At 45.3% G+C, this 19,821-nt stretch overlaps 1 protein-coding gene across 2 annotated transcripts; it reads left to right on the top strand.

Annotated features, from left to right (window-relative positions):
- The first annotated feature begins 6,862 nt into the window (after window positions 1–6,862).
- Window positions 6,863–19,544, top strand: CCDC167 (coiled-coil domain containing 167). Of its 2 annotated transcripts, XR_010743271.1 has the most exons (5): window positions 6,863–6,914; window positions 14,252–14,346; window positions 16,809–16,861; window positions 18,943–19,128; window positions 19,496–19,544. XR_010743271.1 is itself a non-coding variant. In XM_066316016.1 (4 exons), exons 1-4 carry the CDS (start codon window positions 6,876–6,878, stop codon window positions 19,044–19,046), a joined length of 291 nt encoding a protein of 96 aa, XP_066172113.1. In that variant the 5' UTR covers window positions 6,863–6,875; the 3' UTR covers window positions 19,047–19,544. The 2 variants fall into 2 exon arrangements, 1 of the variants encoding a protein (XP_066172113.1); XM_066316016.1 differs by having other exon boundaries at window positions 18,943–19,544.
- Window positions 19,545–19,821: the final 277 nt, after the last annotated feature.

Raw genomic sequence — 19,821 nt, 5'->3', positions numbered from 1 at the left:
CTACTCTAACAGCACCTGGAACCTTGTAGGACGAGTTCCCCATGGGATCTGGATAGAGAATATGGTGCTTTTGACAAGCAGCAGATGTGATTCAGCTTCCTCATGCCTTTTACAGCACTATCATCTGAAACCAGAGATCTAAATGCCCCTGGGACAAGGAGATGGTGGAATGCCACACATAAATTGAGTAGAAAATCATGATGGGAACAGAAGAGAATTTGCCACCTGCCCATTATCTCCTAACAAACAGGAAGGAAGCAGAGCAGGTGAGAACGGGGTGACAAGGGCAGGAATGGAGACACTGTGCACAAGATGACTGAGCTAGAAACCGGACACCCAGCACAGGACCACAAACGCAGTGTGTGAGCTCTGCATTACCAGGCCAATCTTGCCACCCTAAATCTCTGCAGCCTACTTGCTAAGTATTTTCTGGTTCCCTGGAGCCTATTCAAGGGTATAAATCTCCAAGAAAGGGCTCAGGTTCTGAACATAACTGCGGGACCCCAAGTTAAAAACATTGCCATGAAGCCAAGTCACCCAATTTTGAATTGGCAGGGGAGCCCAGGGGGTTCTCGGCAAGAGACTCTTCAAGACCCCTCGAGCACATCAGAAGCAGACTTGTCTGGGAAACTGTGATGGCCACGTTTTTCCTCCCCTGATACTTGGCAAATGCTAAAAGCAGGGCACGCTGTTCTACTCAGCCATGCCCTGATTCAGAAATACACAGCTCCCCATGACTTCCCAGCAACCAGCAGGACCCTGGACTGCCTCTGCATCACGCTGCCTGTCTCTGTGATGGATGCACCTCTGCTGGCTGCAGAATAAACTCAAGCACAGGGTTGTGGCCCCAATAGCACAGCACTTCATAAAGCTGCTTGGGTCTCTCTCTCTGTTCTCAGATATTTATAAGGGACCCATCCCCACAATACATCTGACCACTTCACACTCAAACAGCTATTTTTTCTTGTAACTGCACCCTTATTCTTGCTCAATAGACAGAAACCATGCCCACAAAATTTCTTAGATCCTCAAGGTGATCCAGTGTAGTTTGGGGAGGACAGCAGTACTTTCATAAAGCATAGAACACAAATTACTGGGACAGGCCCAAAAGAATGCCTCCAAGTTGGTACCTGGCATAAGAACACTTGAGCTGACATGTGCTCGAGGGAATGGGCAGAGACTAAAGCAGAAGGGAATCTCCAATTTCAGTAATCCATTTGGGCAAATTTGTACCTCTGCTTCTGGGTCTGCAGAGTAGGAGCCATCCACTGGATGCATGGAACCCTCTTACATCACATCTCTGAAACCCATTGCTCCAGGTCTCCTGCTTACTCCACATTAACACAGCATGATTTGGAGCTCAGCTTCATTCAGCCTCAAAGCAAGATCTGTGATTACGCTGTGCCTGGCTCTGTGAAAAGCAGGACTCCATCTGTTCCTACCACAATTACTGCACTGCATGGACAGACGTGATCATGCATGAGCACACAACTCCTCAGAACCCCTCATGTTTGACCGAGTTGTATATGACACAGGCTTTTATCCAAACAGAATCTATTGATGAGGGCAGGCATTAGCCTGAACTGCAGAATTCCTTCGTGGTCCATCTCTGCATTTCACTGATGCCAGTTTTGTCTCCAGTAGGTTGTTTTGATTAATTTCATTTAATTAATTCTATCATCTCAAGCTGTTCCCAGAATCTGTGTGAAGCCCATCAAGGTGGAAGCAGAGAACATGATGCACACAAACTGAAGATGCAGTCCATTGGATTCTTAATATTTATCTTCCCAGAGGAAAAAAACACCCCACACTACAGAAGCATCATTCAGACATCTGAAGTCTGACAGTGCTTTTTGTTCCTCTTCTGCTCCCTGGTGGCATTTAATTCTACTATCTTTGCTGGTAGGAGCAGACATGTCTGCACTGGAATTCTTGTCCCCCTGGTAATCATTGCAAAGAGGCAATTTTATCCCTGCTTACAGAGCTTTGGGAAAAGGCAGAGGATTTATACACTGGTCCTACAAGAAGGAAGTGGGTGAATCATTAAGCTCCATAGCCCAGTTCTAGCTCATGGCACCTCTCAGCTTGTCTGTCTCGTTTGCACTTAGTTTTTGTTTCCCCCCAGGAGGTCAACACACAACCTGTGTCCCAGAGAAATCTTCTACTTATTCCAATGTGTTAGGAGTTATCATGTCCCAGGGATTCCCATTCCTGGCTGCCTTCAGCATCAAGATGCTTCCCTCCATTTCTTCACAGGTGCAAGTATACAGATAGAGGCCAGCTAACCCTGCCTGCTCTCACATCTGCTTTTCCCTGCAGAGAGGCTTCTCTATTGACACAGCACAGTGATTTCCTTCCTTCTGTGCTCCCAGTGCCCAGCTGCATGTGGGTACAGCAGGGCGTGGAAAGGAGAGGAGACACAGCATTGGGCTAGAGCTGGACACTCACTATGCTGGAGGAGACCTGCTCTCAAAAGGTGCCTGGAAGGTCACCTTCTGTCTCTGGCCCATTGAGACATTGTCTAACAAGCTGGGGAAGGATGTGCTTGGGACACAAAGGGCTGCTCCCCATGGTATAGCCAAGCATAAGGGGGTCAGGCCTCTGATTCAATGCTAGCCCAGCTATTTCATTGCTGTGAAGATTGGGTCAGATACTGCCTCACATCAATAAAAATGAGACATCTGGCTTCAGCTTCCTCTCAGACTTGTCAGAGGACTGATTCATTTGTCCTTATAAAGCACAGTGAATCTTGCAGATAGAGAATGCAAAAAGAGGTAGGAAGGTAGTAAATCAGGAGTGCCCAGGAACATTGTCCTGGATGCATCCTGTAAACTAGCACCAAATGGCTCACATCCGTATATTAAACTCTCCTCACCTCTGAAAGCATGACACCATTGAACAGCCCACTGGGAATGGTCCTCTGCCTGTAACTCCCAAACCATGCCTGGAAATTTTCTGGGACAGTCCTAGGGACCAAATAAAATCATGCCTGGGGTATGCTGACACAGCTTAAATCTGATGATTGAGTTTGTATTCTAGGAACATTTCCTGACACTGCTTAAAGTACTAGTAAAGACTTAATTACTAGTGAATACTTAATGTCTGTTCTATTAAATTATCCTCAAAGTCAGCACTGCTGATAAAAATCAGCAAGTGTCCCTAAACCTTCCTGAAAACTTTGATTCCTCAGTCATTACCTTCCCATCTCCTCAATAAATGTGGAAAAATTATTAAATAATCAATTTGTTACCACTTAAAGATAATCAGGTAATATGAAAAAGCCAACAGAGATAAAGCCAAAACAAATCATGTAAACTGTTTTAGCTTTCAGTCACAGTAACTGAAATAATAGAGAGAGCAAGCCCAGAAATGCAGGGTATCCTGATGTGTACTAAGAGTTTTTGAAACAATTTTTGTCACAGGTATGAACTCTGAAACTAGTTATCAGTAGTTTCTCATCAGATCTTAAAGAGGACTTACAAAGACAGATCTATCAACTGGTTTCCCCAGTGACTTGGATAATCAATAAAGTATACTTGTAAAATGCATAGTCGGCCTCAAGTCTGGAAGATCATGCAAGACAGAAGGCACAATAGGGGGGAAAAAAGATTTGGCAAATTGGAGAAATAACTCACATTCAGGCAGCTAAATAATGAACTGAGAAGGGTAAGAAATTCAAAGCACCAGTAAAGAAATGGGTAACACCTACCTAGACTTCAGCACTGAGGAAACATTGAGGAATTACAGGTCTGTGAACCAAATATGAATTGTCATTGTGAAAGTATTGTATTAAAAGACAAATTTCCTTCTAGTCTGAATTACTAGGGCACATTGCCTGTAAGACAAAGGGGATAATTTTTTCCTTTCTCAATACATCCAAGTTAGATAGGATTAGTCTAGGTTTGGACTGGAGGAAGGTAACAAACAGTGTAAGAGGTGCAAAATACATAGGATTGAAAGAAGAGGACTGAGTCTAAGAGGAAGACAACAGAAGGAGGGCATATGATAATGAACCTCAAATACATAAGGTTGTTAGAAGATGCCGATCAATTGCTCCCTGTGTGTGCTGAGGATAGGTCAAAAGCAACAAGCTCAATTATGTTACAGAGAGGAGGCAAACCTTCCCTGCTACCAGTCAATGAGCTGTGTAACAGGTGCTGAGGAAGTGGCAGCATTCCTGCTGTGTTAAGCACAAGTGCAGCAAACACCTGCTTGGGTGGCATCAGTGTATGTGATCCTGCCTCTGGGCACATAGGTGCAGTGCCTCTTGAACGTTCCTTTAAGGCTGACAGTTGTGTATTTTTAGTTTCTAACATCACTTTGTCACTCATTTTGGCTGCAAGGATGCAGTAGGAACAGCATTATCAGAGACAATGGGCAGGGACTCACCAGGACCATATCCAGTCTCATTACTGGATATGTTATTTGGCGTCCACCTGTATGTCATCACATCCTGCACCTTCCTCTTACAGCTTTCTGTTAGGCCATCCCATTCCAGAGCCTACTAAAAACTATTTCGTTCTTTTCCTCCCACCTTTCTGGCAGGAGGTGTGTTTCATAATACCATTGCTCTCAAAGCTAAAAAGCTTTTGATTTCTAGCTTAGAGATGCACGTTGACAGTAGCAGCTGCTTGCTATGGAGTAGTTCAAGTTCAGATTCATGCCCGTGAATATTCTAAAACACGGAAGCTGGTGCCATTGCACATGAAAAACCTCCAGATCTGTTCCCTCAGGTTTCAAGGAGAAAATACTATAAATTTGCAGAGGAAGTTTTTCTTTCTTGCATTAGCATGCAGGTGACATGAATGACATTATGTAGGAAATGAAGACATAACAGGAATGGATGAAGAAAAGGTGTCAGCTGAGGGAGAACCAGGAGACACAGGTAACAGGCAAAATGAGGTATCAGTTTGATGGATTCAGGAATGCCAGGAGGAGTAATACACAAATTGAAAACTCCTGCTTGCAATGGTGGGAATGGTGGCTTGTTTGTGAGGGAGGAACCAGTTCCCCTTTTCTCTCTTCCCAAAAGATGTAACAACAAAGGTCACAGTCATCCGCTGGCAAAATGGTATGTTTGTCTCTCTGTGGAGAAGTGAATGTGAGAATTGACAGTCCTCCCCTGAATCAATACTCACCTTTGTGAAGGAGAAAATGCTTTCTGTTGAACTAATGGTTATTTTCAGCCATTGTAAATCATAACAGATGGGTTTCTTTCAAACCTCTATGCATTTTTAGATTGTATTTACACTCACTAATCAAGTCTTCGGTCCAAGACGGGAAAAAAGTAACATTCTCCCACTTTTCATTTTCTCCCTCCCCCTGACGCTGCGTTTCCCCAGGGCTGCTGGCTGGGTTCTATTCAGCTTCTTTACTGCCTTCAGACTAGGTGCTTCTGCTTGGAAAGCAGTTATCTCACAGTGTCTCAGCTTGGAGGTGGGAGTTCTGGCTCCTTTGGGTTCAGAAGTTATAGACTCTGTTACACAGAGTCAAGTACCACATTGGGAAGCAGAAAAGAGTATAGCTGTCCCTCATTTTTCTCCAGACATAAAATGAGAGTGATGCTGTTACCAACACATGCCGTCTCACATAGTAAAAATAAAGGAAGGGAGAGTTTTGAAAGAAAAAGGAAACACACTAATTAGGTATCGGTATTATCACTGCTTGTGTGACACACATCTGCACTCCTGCCATTCTAGCAAAATTTCAGTCAGCAGAGGGTATTTAGTCAAAATAAAATTCAATCTCTATGTGTAATAATGTTGCCGCTGCCCAGCCTCCCTTTTTTGCCAGCAAATAGCGCTGCTGTTCTCTGGCATGTAGCAGCCATGTCCTACCCTGAAGAAAGATGCATTTCAGTGATGTTGCTTTTTTTTCTTCTTTTTTTCTTTTTTTTTTTTTTTTTAATACCAGCTAGCAGTGTTTCATAAAAAGCTTTCTTGGTCAGAACAAGTGTTGTCATGCATGTGTAACATCATGATTAGCATCTTGCACTGAACTGGCTGGCATGCACAAAGTGCTATCTCCAGGTAGATCACACAGCCAGCTTTCCTCAGTTGCTTTAGCACAACACTAGCATTTATACAGGAAGCCCCAAGACAGTCTGAATGAGACAATCACAGAATCAATCAGGTTGGAAAAAGACCTCTGAGTCCAACCTGTGATGACATACCATGTCAACTAGACCATGACACTGTGTTCCACATCATCTTTTCCCTAACACCTCCAGGGATCTGGAGGTTTGCTACCTCCCTGGGCAGCTTGTTCCAATGTTTGACAACCCTTTCAGTGAAGAATTTCTCCTGATGTCCAAAAAAAATTCTCATTTATCCCAACATGCCACAAGCAGCCGATGCAGGTTTGCCTTGTGTTTCCGAAGTTGCCTTCTTCCTGAGTGATCCCCGACCTCCAGCACTACAAGACCTGGTCTGGAGTGCCCAGGAATGCACTGGCTCCACTTGTGGGAAAACCAACTGAGCACTTCGGATTCGCCCAGACAGCATCCGAGGTAGCCCGGGTCTCTGAGGTGGAGAGGAAGGCCCAGGCATGACCAAGAAGTCCCACCTCAGCTTCCCACCCTGCCGGTCTTCCCCCAGCCATCCCTCATCTGCTACCACTAGACAGGGTAGAGCAGGATGCAGGCAGCACCGGCACAACGAGGGAAGCACCGCTCTGTCTGCCGCTCGCCCTCGGCTGTGTCGGAACCACGCCGAGAGGGCTCGCAGGGCCAGACCCAGGGCCGGGGCCAGCGGCCCCACGGGCACAAGCCCGGCCGCGCCGCCCTCCCCGACATGGCAGCCGCCCAGCCCAGCGCCCCGGCTCCGCGCCGAGGCGGGAGCGGGCCCGCGCATGCGCGGGCCGGGCGGGGCCGGACCATGGGCCGGCGGCGAGCGGGGCCGAGCGTGGCCCGAGAGGTGAGGGGGGCGCGGCGGCTGCTGCGGCCGGGCTGGCTGGGGGGCTGGAGCCCCTTCCCTGCTGCCGGCACTGAGCGGCGGCGTGTGGTGTCCTCGCTCCTGCCGAGCCCGTGGGCCCGTGCCGGTGAGGGGCGGTGGGTGTGCGTGCCCCGTGGGGGAGCTGCGGCGGGCCGTGACCACCGGCCCGTTGTGGGCGTGCGGCGCTGGAAGTCAGCCGTGGGCTGCTGCTCCTTGAGAGGAGCCCAGTGGTAAACCAGCATGTGAGGGGCCTGTAAATTACAGCGAGGACAAAGAGGAAGGGCTCGATTTTAAGAGTATGCCTGAGTTTTTATTGTGCTTGGGTGTTTTCTCTCTTTCACTGGAGATTGTATCTGTGCCATGTGCTTGAGGATGACTCTTCTTGAGCAGGGAGGTTGGAGCAGATGACCCACTGTGGTCCCTTCAGACATCACCCATTCTGTGATTCTTTGATCTCCTAGATGGCAGGAGGGCTGCTAGAAAGCTCTGTTGAAGCCTTGTATTTTTGTTAACAAACTGAGCTGTGGTAGCTAAGGTCTCTCTGAAGCATAACATCTTTCTGGCTCCTGCATTGAACACTGCTGTCTGGGAACTCAGGTCTGTTCAAGTTCAAGTTTGTGAGTTTAAATACTGTGGGTACAGCAATCCTGAATGTTACTCACAAATGACTGAAATGGGGCAGAATTCATTCAGTGAATCTCTCTGGTCAAACCCTCTGCCCTGAAGTCTCTGCAGGTGAGCGCATGCACAACAGACCAAGGTAACCAGAATGGAAAGGCCAGGGAAATGGCAGGGAGTGTCATATGTGTGTCATGAGCTAGTAATATAAAGGTGAATGTCACAGAACCCTTGGGGCTGGAGGGGACCTCTGATATCATCTCATCCAACCCCTTGCCAAGGCAGGGTCACCTAGAGCAGATCACTCAGGAACATGACCCCGTAGATTATGAATGTCTCCAGAGAGGGAAATCCCACAGCCTGCCTGAGCAGACTGTTCCAGTTCTGCCACCTTCAGTGTAAAAATGTTTTTCCTCACACTGAGGTGCAACTTCCTGTGTTTTAAATTTATGGCATTGCTCCTTATTTTGTCACTGGGCACACTGAAAAGAGTTTGGCACCAACTTATTCACACCCACCTTTAAGATATTTTTATGCATTGATGAGATACCTCTCAGCCTGCTGTGTGGAACGGAGTTCAGTTTATGGTTTCTGATGGTGTTCACTGGTTAGGCTTTCATTAGAGAAACACAGTTCTGGCCACTCCAACCCAAATATAACCAAAGGGAGTCTAGAGGGGTGTGGTGACTGTCCAAGCTTCCTTTGGTGAGCCTACCAGAGAGAACTGAAGAGTGATATTTTGGGGCCGTTTTTTGTTTGGTTGATTTTGGGGTTTTGTTGTTTGTTTGTGGTTGTTTGGTTGGTTGGTTGGTTTGTTGTGATTGTGGTTTGATAGGTGGCAGACAAAAAGAGCTGAGATGGTAGGTCTACCTTGCAAAAAGGCTCAGCCTGTTAGGGACCTGCTGTTCACAAGAATGAAAAGAGACTGATTTAGCTGCCACAGAAATTCTTGCAAAGTGTTTGAGGACTTGTAGTAGCTTAGATTAGATTTGGGGTTTTTTTTACGAAGTTTCATGATGGAACACGCTAGTTTTGAAAGGATTGTAGAACTACTCTTTTATACATTACAGGTGAGAAACTCTGTGCAAAGACACTACTACAAGATAAAATTTTTTCCATTTGCAGTGATGAGAACACCACTGAAGAGAGGTTAGGGAGGAAGAAAAAAATCCCTTTAAGCCAGAGGAAGAAAGGCTGTGTTTCAGTTTGCATGACAACCAGGATACTTGATTGATAATTTAAATTATTCTGTTCAGTATTACCTTTTGAGCTGTTATGATTGTAAAGAAAACTTTTCAAATGAGTCTTAATATGACATGATGCATGACTAGCTTTGAAAGGCCTCATCTAGGCAGTCATGCTTGTTTAACTGAAGTCATGATGCTAAATGAATGCAATTTTCTATATGGACACTTATCAGATTAGTTTGCACACTTACAAATGCAGATGTAATTGATATGATCTGGTTTAAATAGATATAAATGGGTCTCCAAAATGTTGTGGTGGGTTTAAATTCATGCCACTTATTTCAATAGCTCTAGTCTTTTGACAGGCAGCCCCATTGACAATGCTGAGCTGCACAGACCTTGCTTGAGGAAACTCATCAGGAAAATGAAACTGGCCAAGACTGGTCCATTTTGTACCAAAATAGTGAAAATTGAATTAAAATGAAGAGACTGACATGGATGACCAAAGGTGTGGAGAACTTCTATGCAAGAAACTGCCAAGCATTCCAGGTCTTTTAAGCTGGGAAACATGACTGCAATAGACCCAATATAGGTCCTATATCCTCTGCATGCTATTTTTAGCTTTAAACAAGAATAAGCATACACTGTCAATACAAAGTTAGGGCTATCAAATGAAACCAGCAGCTGACAAGCTCATAACAAACTGGAGGGGTTGGTTCTTCCCATAACCTGCTGTGAAACTTTTTGCCAAAGGATATGTAACCATTAAAATATACTTGTGGCTTAGGTAACAACTGAAAAAAAAAATCAGAGAAGCAGAAGAGTGCATTAAACTAAAGACAGTGCCTGAGCAGCAAAATGTTAGGTGTTTTTTCTAGAAAGTAGTATTGTATCTATTGCTGCTTCTGACAGAGCAATGCCTGATCAGTGTCCATGAAAGATCATAAAGAATAGGGGAAAAGCCAACACAGTTTGTACTCAGTAAAGCTGTTCTTGCAGAAGTTTTCCAAAATCTGGCTCACATGCTCTGTGGTCACATGGGCGGTCTTGCAAAGCCACTGGTCTGGACTGAGGCAGGATGCACTGACTAGTGAGATGGTCACTGCAAGGCTGAAGGAGCAGGTGCAGGTAGGATCCAGCCTTTCCTCCTTTTGCAGCAGACAGGGTTGTTCTGCAGGAGTCATCCTCAACTTTGCTGGTCAATCATCCTCTGCTGTGAATAGCTTGTCTGGTAAATATTTCCAAACATGCTGTGGGCAGAATGTCTGTGAAATGATTTTGCAGCGTGCAAAATGATTGCAAGAACATGAAGAAAATGGAAGTGTGTCCATGAAGAGCATGTTAGCACTCGAATTTAAACCAAATTTGTCTCTGCTGGACTGATTTTAATAATCCAGCCAAATTTGTGTATGCAGGAACCATTAATTCTTTTGTGAAAGAACAGCTCAAGTGTGCTGGCAGGTGACAAGGCACGTAAAGACTGCTCAGGGAAGGGATTTTTCTTTGCCCCTACCTCTTCAGTTGGCTTTGATCTCTTTTATGAGGGTCAGAAGATGAAAACCTCATTACCTAATGCTGTTGGATGTCGACGTGTGTGTGATATGGCTCTTTGCCAGTATCTTAATTAGGGAATTCATAAAAGCAGAGGGTGGATGCCAGTTCTTGAAAAGCGCTTTTAGCCTTTCTGCTGGAAAGAAAGCTTTCATTAATTCGCTACAAAATGTATTAAATGGGATCCAGCTCAATTCTATAAGCAAAGCTGCTTCTTCTTCACTTCTCTCTTTGTCTCTGCCTTTATGTGAGCCATTTGGGCACCCTGCCCAAGATGATCCCAACAAATGGAATTTGTAATAAGCATGTAAGTCAGTTTGGATTGAAATCCATTCCAGGTCTCTCTGGTTTAAAAAAGTTTCCAGATCATGAGCAAGTGTTGCCAGAATTCTGCAAAAATAGCTGAATGCATTGTCATACCTGTGGAGCAAAGGAGGCATCTGGTCTTTAATCCCTGTGTGCATCCAAAGCTGCTGGGACTTATCTTTCTGGAGTGTCACCTGCGGAGCTTTAGAAGGGCAGCTCTGTGTGCCCAGATCTGCTGCCTGGATGTGAACATGTTTCACTCCCCCTTTTTAACTGGAACTACTTAAAGATGTTGCTGTGGGTGAAGTCCTGCATCTCTGGTACCATCTGTGTGAACCTGAGGGGCTGTCATGTGAGCTTTCTGCTTGCTGTATTTCAGCTCTGTCCCAGAGGGTCCCCTTAAATGAAAGGAGAGCTGAAAGGAAAAAGCGTTCATCTTTGCAACTTAGGAGGCACTGTGCTGAGATTGTCACTAAAGAGATAAGGTAGTGTGAAGTGCAAGGGTGGTTCAGCTAAGTGAGCTTGGCTCTTTGTTTTCCTGTGGGCTTCCAGTGTGTCCAGGTATGTACCCCAAGTAACCTCATGTATTATTTAGTGGGAGGGAAAGCTTTCCATCCACAACAAGCTCAGGTGAGCATCTGCTTCTAGGATTGCTCTCCTGGAGAGCTAGCTGCAGCAGGGAATTATAGCAAAGCCCTACATATTGTCTTGTGCTACAGTTTTACAGACTGTGCACCCCCCAGGGGTTTCCTCAGCAGCCCAGAGAGTAATCAGTAATTCCCAGGCATAACTCTGATTTTTCCCTGTGCTTATTTTCTGTTTCTGTCTTTCTTTTGTCCTGCAGTGAAGAGTTACTTGGATGGCTGAGTTGCTGAGAGACTGCTGGCTTGCAGGAGCAGATACTAAATGCCAAGCAAGGCAATGGCATTGACATATCAAGATAGTGCTCTGCCCATAGTTTGGGTCAGTGTCTGAGGCTTCTTACTCAAATGAGCTGCCTTCAGGAGGCAGATTATATTGTCTTAATTTATACCGGGAAAACTGAATGAATAGATAACATCAGTAAATCCTCACTCTTGTCCTTCCTTACAATGCCTACTAACTCAGGCTAGCCAGCAGAAGTAGTGAGATTCTGAAAGAAAAGTATTTTGTTCATTCAGCAATCTGTTCCTCCTTTACTCCTTCCTTGTTTTTTTTTTGTTTTTTTTTTTTTTTTTTTTCCTGGTTATTTTTTATCCCTCGTGCCCCCAGCTCAGCACAGCTGATGGTGCAGTTCTGGGGCATGTGGTTTATTAGCAAATTATTGCTCTCCAGCAGGGGACCCAAACTTGGGTTTTGATTTAAGAGCAGTAAAACCAGTTGAAACTTTAAAGTATTATGTGGAATCTGGAGATTTTTAGTCAGCAAAAAGTAAAAGCACTGATAAAGTTGGGAAGAATATACTCTTGTTAAGTCTCATGAAATGAGAGCAGTATGGGCAGAGAATGTACTCATGAGAGCAACTGCCAGCTGAGCAGGAGGAGCAGGCATGGAGGAGAGGATTGGAGTGCAGTAGCATGGACAATTTAGTGTTGGGGTTGGCAGCTGACTAAGTAAAGCTCTCGTTAATTCATTAAGGTATTATTTAGCATTATTTTAAAATGTATTTCCAGAGATGCCATGGTGCACTCCAATAGTTTAAAAGGCTAAGGAGGAGCCAGGTAACACAGGCTGAAGCATCTTTTCCTGTGTGGGCACATAAGGGTTTCCAAGAGCTAAGAGAGCAGAAACAGCCATTTGCAATTGGTAGGAACTGCTGAGGGAGATGGTAATTCTTAAATTCTGCTGTAAATTCTACCTCTGCTGTACCACACTCTGCAATTAAATTAACTTGCTGATAAGTATGGTCAGAGCTGGCCTGGGTGAAGTCCTTTCTTGGCCCTGAGGCAGACTGGGGCAATGCATCATGCTGACTGAATTGTAGTGGGTGACACAGTGATGAGCAGCTGGAGTTAACATTCTTAACTGACACTGGAAATGAAGTTAACATTCTTAACTTAGCTGGAAATGAAGGAGGACAATTATCCTCATCCAGGCAAACCTAAGCATTGCCAAACACAGAAGTGGTATTCCCTGAGCTTTGGGATCGGGTGATATGCTTTGGTGATCCACTTGGGCTCAGGAAGCTGTGCATGTGCCTCTGGGGAGTTTGGCATCTTGAGCACTGGCAAAGTTTCCTAATGACCCAGAACTTTGAAATTGCTGTCTGATAAATCAAAGATTTATTTGAGCCTTGTTATATGTGTTCCCCTCTGCAGCTCTGCTGTGCTCCTTCCAGACTGTTTAACTGACTGGTTAAACTTCTTTTCATGGTCTGCTTTATGTCAAGCCTCTTCTCTCCATCCTGCTTAGTTATAATTCTTGCCTGCTTTTCCTGAGCAGAAGGTGTGAGATTGTTAATGAGCTCATTAACAGGAGCTGATCAGAACAGAGCTGATCCCAAAGCAGCAATAATTAGGGATCACTACCTTTGATTTTGTTTTTATTACGGTTTATGACGGTGTTTGTGCTCTGGACTGCCTTTGAGGCTGGTGTCCAGGCAGCTCCTTCCACCTTTTCCTGGGTCTGTGCTGCCTCTTAGTGTCTGGTGCGTGAAAGCTCCCACCACAGGGAGGCCGTGCTGCCAGCCTTGGCTTCCCTGGAGAACCATGTGCAGCAGGAGTGTTGCAGTAAGTAGCTCAAAAGAGAGGTCATTGCTACCTTAGTGCACCGAGGCCGTTTTCTTTCAGGCTAAGTTGTTGTTTCATATTGTCTGATTAGTCCCACCGTTTCCCTGCTGGAAACAAGCTTGAAAGACAGAGTTTTCCTTGAGATGTCTATGCTCTGGTTGCCAGGCAGAAGGAAGGAATAATTCCCAGAACTGTTGCCCATGGTAGGACTCCCTCCTGGGCAGTCTGTTTGCACACAAGGAAATCGACCCTCCTGTGCTTTGCTGTGGTTACGCCCCTCCACATCAAGACAGAGGGTAGGCTGTTGGGGTACTTGATGAAGAGACACAAGGAGATAACCAATGTTTTTCTGCACAGAAACATGTTGCTGCCAACACTTGGTACAGGTTGAAGGAGGCAGTGGTGAATGCTGTTTTGAGCATACTGTGCAGACTTCTGTTGCTGTTGTAGATTTAGTTGGGTAAAAGAGCCCAGAGGTATCCCTTTGTTGCCTCTTCACCCAACCTGAGGGTGCTTTGTAGGTTTCTGCATTCATTCACAATGCTAGATCAAGACCCTGTCCCTCAGGTTTTGGTTTAGGCCAGTGTCTCTCTTTTATCCTCTAACTGCATACCTTAGGTCACACCTTTGCTTGTGGACCCACACGCAAAGAAACTAGAATAGGCTGGAACAGGATCGGATCTTAACAAAGGGGTGCTGACCAGTCACACAGTAGGCAGTCTCAGGGCCTGTTTGGCTGTGTCTGGGATGGTGATGTTACAGTTGTTTGGGCTAGAATACAGACTGATCTGGGAGATGATGAGGTCTCTGTGCTGTGATCTCTACACAGATCTGTGGTTCTTCCCTTGTCTTGAGGAGGAAGAGTGGCTGAGCTGCCACTGTTTGAATGGGAATGAGTCCTTGTAAGCTGGGAGAAGAAAGAAATGATGGTGACTGGTGTGTTTTTCAGATTGATGGATTGGAGGAGAAGCTGGCACGCTGCAGACAGAGCATGGAAGAAGTGGACCTGAAGCTGCGCAGGGAGAAGCTCAGCCCTGAAGGAAGGTATTGCTGACCATCTCCTTACACAGCTGTGGATGTGCACTTCAGCTTAGCTGCCATCCTGCTGTAGGACCCAGCAAGGGCTCTTGAAAGGGTGGGAAGGTGTGATTTCCCCATGACAAGACTCTCTTCCCACAGCTTGGAGTTTTATTGGGGAACTCGCCTCTCTAAGAAGTGCAGTGTATACATAGAGAGAGCTGTCTCTTACTAACAGCCTGACTCCATCCTGTGCCACAACCAGACAAGTAGTGCCTGAAACTTGCCAGTTCCTTTGCAGGTCTGGCTCCTGGCCTGTTATGAACCTGCTGTGTGAGTCTGGCAAAGGTTTTCTGCACACTGCTGCTCAAGCCTTGCTGAAGCCACCTGGGTTCAATCAGGGAGATGTGCAGCAACTGCCACTGAGGGCCAAACCAGGCTGGGATCCAGCTGCAAAAGTAGCTGAGGGAAAATATCTGCGTCTGTGTTGCTAATGTGTTTGGATGTAGAGGTGCATTGATGCACTGGATTTTTTGGGAAAGCTAAGAGTGACAGTTCCCCTGAAACCTGTGGCTGCTGTAGAGGCAGCAACTGTTGCCTTCTAGAGCTGGGACTCAAGCAAGAATTTTGGCCTGGAGTTTGTAGCAGACACAGGCAGAACCTGCTGTTTCTCTTGAGTGTGAAGCGAGAGATTTTAGATCTCTCAGCTGATTCTCAAATCTCTCTGCTTGTGGACATTTTCCACTCACTAGCATTCTCTGCTCTGTTCCAGCAAAAGAAGTCTGGGAAACTCACTCATAGGCCCAGGGAGTGGTCCTGATGTTTGCTCTACACTACTGTCCTGTAGAACCCCATTAGAAATGATCACAGCAATAGTGATGTCTCCATCCCCTGATACTTATCAGGCTCAGTTTAACTTCTTTGTTAAACTGTCCTTTGCACTCCCCCCTCCTCCTTTAGTGGAGTTTTATATCCCCATCCATATTTAGGCAGGGTCCTGTCTCTTCCTATCTCTCATCTCTTTAGGTCCTCATCTCAACAATCCTTTTCTGGACTAAACTCTCCTTGTTTATTGTCTGTATTCTTTATCTGGTACTTAGGTGGTCAACAATCAAACCTACAGTTGTGATAACGTGACAGGATGGGATATATGATGGTTTCTGTCTGAAATATAGGGCCTAGAGCAAATAATTATGAACTAGGGCTCTTGGGGCCTTCTATGAATTTTACATCTTTTATGGAAATAGAAACAGAACTTCCATTGTCCTATTCCAGACCCTTTGAACAATCCTGGAAGGAAGGTACCGTGATCAAAATTATCAATTCACTGCATAGCACACTAAGAAGAGCTCTGCTTTTCCACTTTGAAGTTCAGTTGTCATGGTTTCTTCATGTCTCATTCTCAAAGCTTCTTCTCTTGACTCTCTTCACAAGGCAAATTTCTAAGTAGCAGCTCAGTTATGTTGGTAAATCTGTCTTCTCACTTCCTCCTGGCTGCTCTCCACTTTGCCTTTCCCCAGTTTTCTTTAAGAGCCCTTTCCTCTCCTGCTGCTCCTGATGTAGCTTGCTTTCTTGCATTCCCTTACATTTAACTAGCTGTACACATAGATTTGGATCTTTTTCCTCCTACAGGTTGTTCTTGCTGTGCCCCAGGGGAACAACAAACTCTGTTACACTTGCTGCCTTGTCTGAACCAGGAGATAATTTGTTCGTGCATGTTTATTTATACACAGTCTGGAAGGACTGACCGTGTCCTCGCTGCCATAATGGAAACACTACTGCTTTCAAGAATTCTATTTTGGGTTTATATTTTAAGCTGTATATTAATCATTTTGTGCAGTTTAAGACAAGGGCTGTGTTGGCCTGACTTAGCCTTTACTGTTATGAGTCTTCACTCTGTGATGGGTGAGTCTTCACTCTTAACTCATTATTATGAGACTCTTAACTCATTATTATGAGACTCATTATTATGAGTCTTCACTCTTAACTCATTAGTACTGGGCTTGAATTCAGCTTGTTTCCTTGAGTTCACCAATTTCTGTAAATTGGGTATCTCTGACAAAGGGATCCTAGCTTCAAATGGTGAGAAGAATTACTGTTCCAGCACTAAGCCAGATGTGGTGGGGGGCTCCAGAGAGCATAACGACCCTGCCCCATCCCATAGCTGTGTGAGAACTTCTGCCTCACCTAGGGGGAACTGGAGTAGGGGACTGGCCCAAGAGCCCTTTCTAGCTGTTTGCCTACACTGCTCTCCTGAAAGGAGAGATAGGAAGCAATTTGGGGGAAGGAAAAAATAATGTAAAATGCTGCATCTTTTCTCTTGCACCACTGGGTATTTCTAAACTGTCACCCTTCCAGCAGGGAGGGGTGAGGGGCTCATTCTCTGAGCAGATATCCCCAGCAGTGGGGACAGTCTCTCTTCCATCATGTAAGCAAAGAAATAGGCTGTGTTGTGCCTTGCAGGTAATGAACTCCTCTTCTCATTACAGAAAGTCACTGGAGAGAGAGCGAAACTTACTAATGACCAAAGCTGACAACTATGGTAAGAGCTTCATTAAAAATGGTCCCTCTGGGCAGGATGGGATCAGTACTGCAGCTTAGCTTTGTCTTCAAGCTCCTGCCACCTCTGACTTCTGCCTTTGAATTTAGATTCAACCAAAGGAGCTAGACTAATGGAAATGTAGTCAGCATATTATAATAGGAATCTGCATCCTCCTACTTGAGCTGTACTTCCATAGGGAAAAAAATAAGCATCAGCTAAGGAAGGGGAGAAAATGTCCCCTCCACATATCCCAAATTACCAGTCTTTGGATAATCATAGCTATCAGATTGGCTAAAGTAGCTTTTAACATCCCTCCCCCAACCTTTTTTTTTTTCCCTAGTAGAGGCTTGCTAGGCAAGAAAGCAAGTGCTATCAAGAGTGTAGCAAAGTATACCTTCCTTGGGGAAGATTCTTACTGCATCAATTTATGAGGCCACTCAGCACAAGAGCACAGCAATTCATGCTGATGTGCTGCCTGCACTTCTGGAGAGCCAAGGTCTTTTCCTTGGTACAAGTCCTGCTGTAGACAGCTAGAACCAAAGTCTCTCAGAGATACCACAGCTGACAGCACTTCTATTCCATTAGAGGTGCTGCTTTGTACATCTTCAGGCTCCTGGTATTGGTCAGTGTGTTACCAGCTTGCCAGTACTCTGCAGCTGTGCAAGCAGCAGAGCTCACGCAAGAGAAAGAGGCACAAGTATTGTTTTATGTCTAGAGGATTGAAAGCTGGGGTATAGCCAGCAAATTTGTTATTATAAGTCATGTTAGAGGACTGTTTCCAGAAGACTAACAGTTACTTTAAACAGACTGAATGCTGTCCCTAAGGGTCTACCACTAGAGAGAGCAGAAGACTGAAAATTGCTGCCACCCTTTTACCAGCCAGCAGTCAGCCATCCCTGCTGGCATCAGACAGCAGCAACAGCCTCACCTAATGGTGACATCACTGCTATGGCCTCTGATTAAATATTTCGTTATTCCAGCTGATGCACTTGAGGCCATGAACTGCAGCTGCTGACAATAGCATTGTCGGCATCAGTTCAAGCTGGCACTGCTGTGCATAAGGTTATGTGACCCATCACCTTTGTGGCCTTGCAGATTCAAGCAGATTGCTCTGTGGTTGCATGAGAATGCTTGTGTTAGGTGAAGAATGGGGCAGAAAGAACAGCTAAAAATCTCTTGATTACCAACACCACTTGGGGAACTGCTGGAGGCTGCTTGTGCAAACTGTAGCGGGAGTAACCTGTGCAGTCTCTGCAGCTGAACTCAGCAACAAAAGCAGTCTGTCTCTGGAGACTGTCCACACCCAGCCTTGCCTGCCAAACAGTAAGCGCTGTTTGGCCATGCAGTGTGTAAGGCTGGAGGCCTCACTGCTTGCCTGTACCAGCCAGCAAAGTTTAGTGGAACAGAACTAGCAAGAGTGGGGTTCTCATCTTTGGTAAAGGGAACCAAACAGAGATGGAGATCGGCAAGACTCCATACTTGAAGTAGCCGCTGTCTTCCCTCTCTGCATCTGTGGTTCTTAGGTTTCTTTACTTCACCTATCTCTAAAAAGCTTCAGACCCCAACAGAATAAAAGTGTCCAGGTTCTGACCTTTTCCACACTGATCCTTCTGAGGTGTAAGGAAACACAGATTCTGCAACATTCAAAGGTGGCCACAGTTGTATTTAAATTTTAGCACTAGAAAGAGCTACCAGGCTGTTACATCCATAAGACAATAGAAATAGCTCTCTGCCCTCCTGTCTCCTTTATTCTCCCAGGGAACAAGCAATTATTCTAATGACACAGTCTGTCCTTAGTAGAGGCCTACAGCAATGTCATTTGCCAACAGGAACTGGCCTGGCACTGAAGTATTCCCAAGCACAGCTACCACAAGTGTCAGGATGAGAGCAAATGAAAGGGTTCCTGCTAGCTTGGGTGGTTACTTCCCATTCAGCACATCCTGTAACTGGCAGCTTTGCATACTGCTCCCAAAATTTTTGCCTGTGGCCAAGGTAGCTTTGTGCTTCTAAGAGAGTTTTGAAAGGATGTGTAGCTGCAACATGAAGAACCTTCACAGGCAAGTCTTTTGTTTGTTTCCCAGAGAAAGAACTGAGTGTGCTTCGTAAGGAAAATCGCAAGAATGCTGCCCTTGCTGTGGCCATGGCATTGCTGATTGCTCTTATTTACGCCTGCTGGACGATGTGATTGCACTCAAGATTTCTCCCTGCTGAACAAATGACTCCTGCAAGGAGCTCTTCCTCTTCTTACCCTTGTGCCTTCCCCAAGGGTGAGGATCAGCATTAAATTACTGTTCTTGTTTATTGTCTCCAAGCCTTGTTTTAGGGGAGATTTTTCTCAGCAAATTGAGGACAGGAGATAAACCAGAAATCACAGCACACTTGTGCTTGGAAATCAGGTCAAGCAGAGCTCAAGGTGGTGTCATTTTAGCCAAAACACAGTCAGGACCATCCAGCCTGATCCAGGAAGGCAATGCATTTTCCCTTTTGAAGAGGACTTCTGTGATTACAGACAGGTGTTTTCTGCCCAGCCAGAATACACACACCTTGGGTCCTGTGACACAGTCATAAACTGAAAGGACCAAGCTCTTGATTCAAGGCGTAATCTATAGATTTTGTGATTTTATATGTTCCCAGAGCAGACCTAAAGATGCTTCTTCATCCACCCTGACTTCCAGGACCAAAAGACTCCTACCTCCACAAAAACAGATGGGATGTAGGTATTTCTGCAAGCAGGTACCACTCACATTGAGATCTGGATGCTTGGTCTGTGAGATGATGCCTACCTGGTAGCCATTTTGTGCCTTTGAGAATCAGTGCTTGCAAAAGACAATTTACTCTCAACTCCCCAAGATGGACATGCTTCTGTAGAGCTTTAAAAAATAATTGGACATTTTAATTTCCTGTTTTGTTTATTTGGTTGTTGGGTGTTTTGTGGGGTTTTTCTGGGGTTTTTTTTTTTT

This window comes from Sylvia atricapilla, chromosome 3 (assembly GCF_009819655.1).
Source record: "Sylvia atricapilla isolate bSylAtr1 chromosome 3, bSylAtr1.pri, whole genome shotgun sequence".
In the NCBI taxonomy this organism is placed as follows: Eukaryota; Metazoa; Chordata; class Aves; order Passeriformes; family Sylviidae; genus Sylvia; species Sylvia atricapilla.
This window is presented reverse-complemented; position numbering and strand designations above follow the sequence as displayed.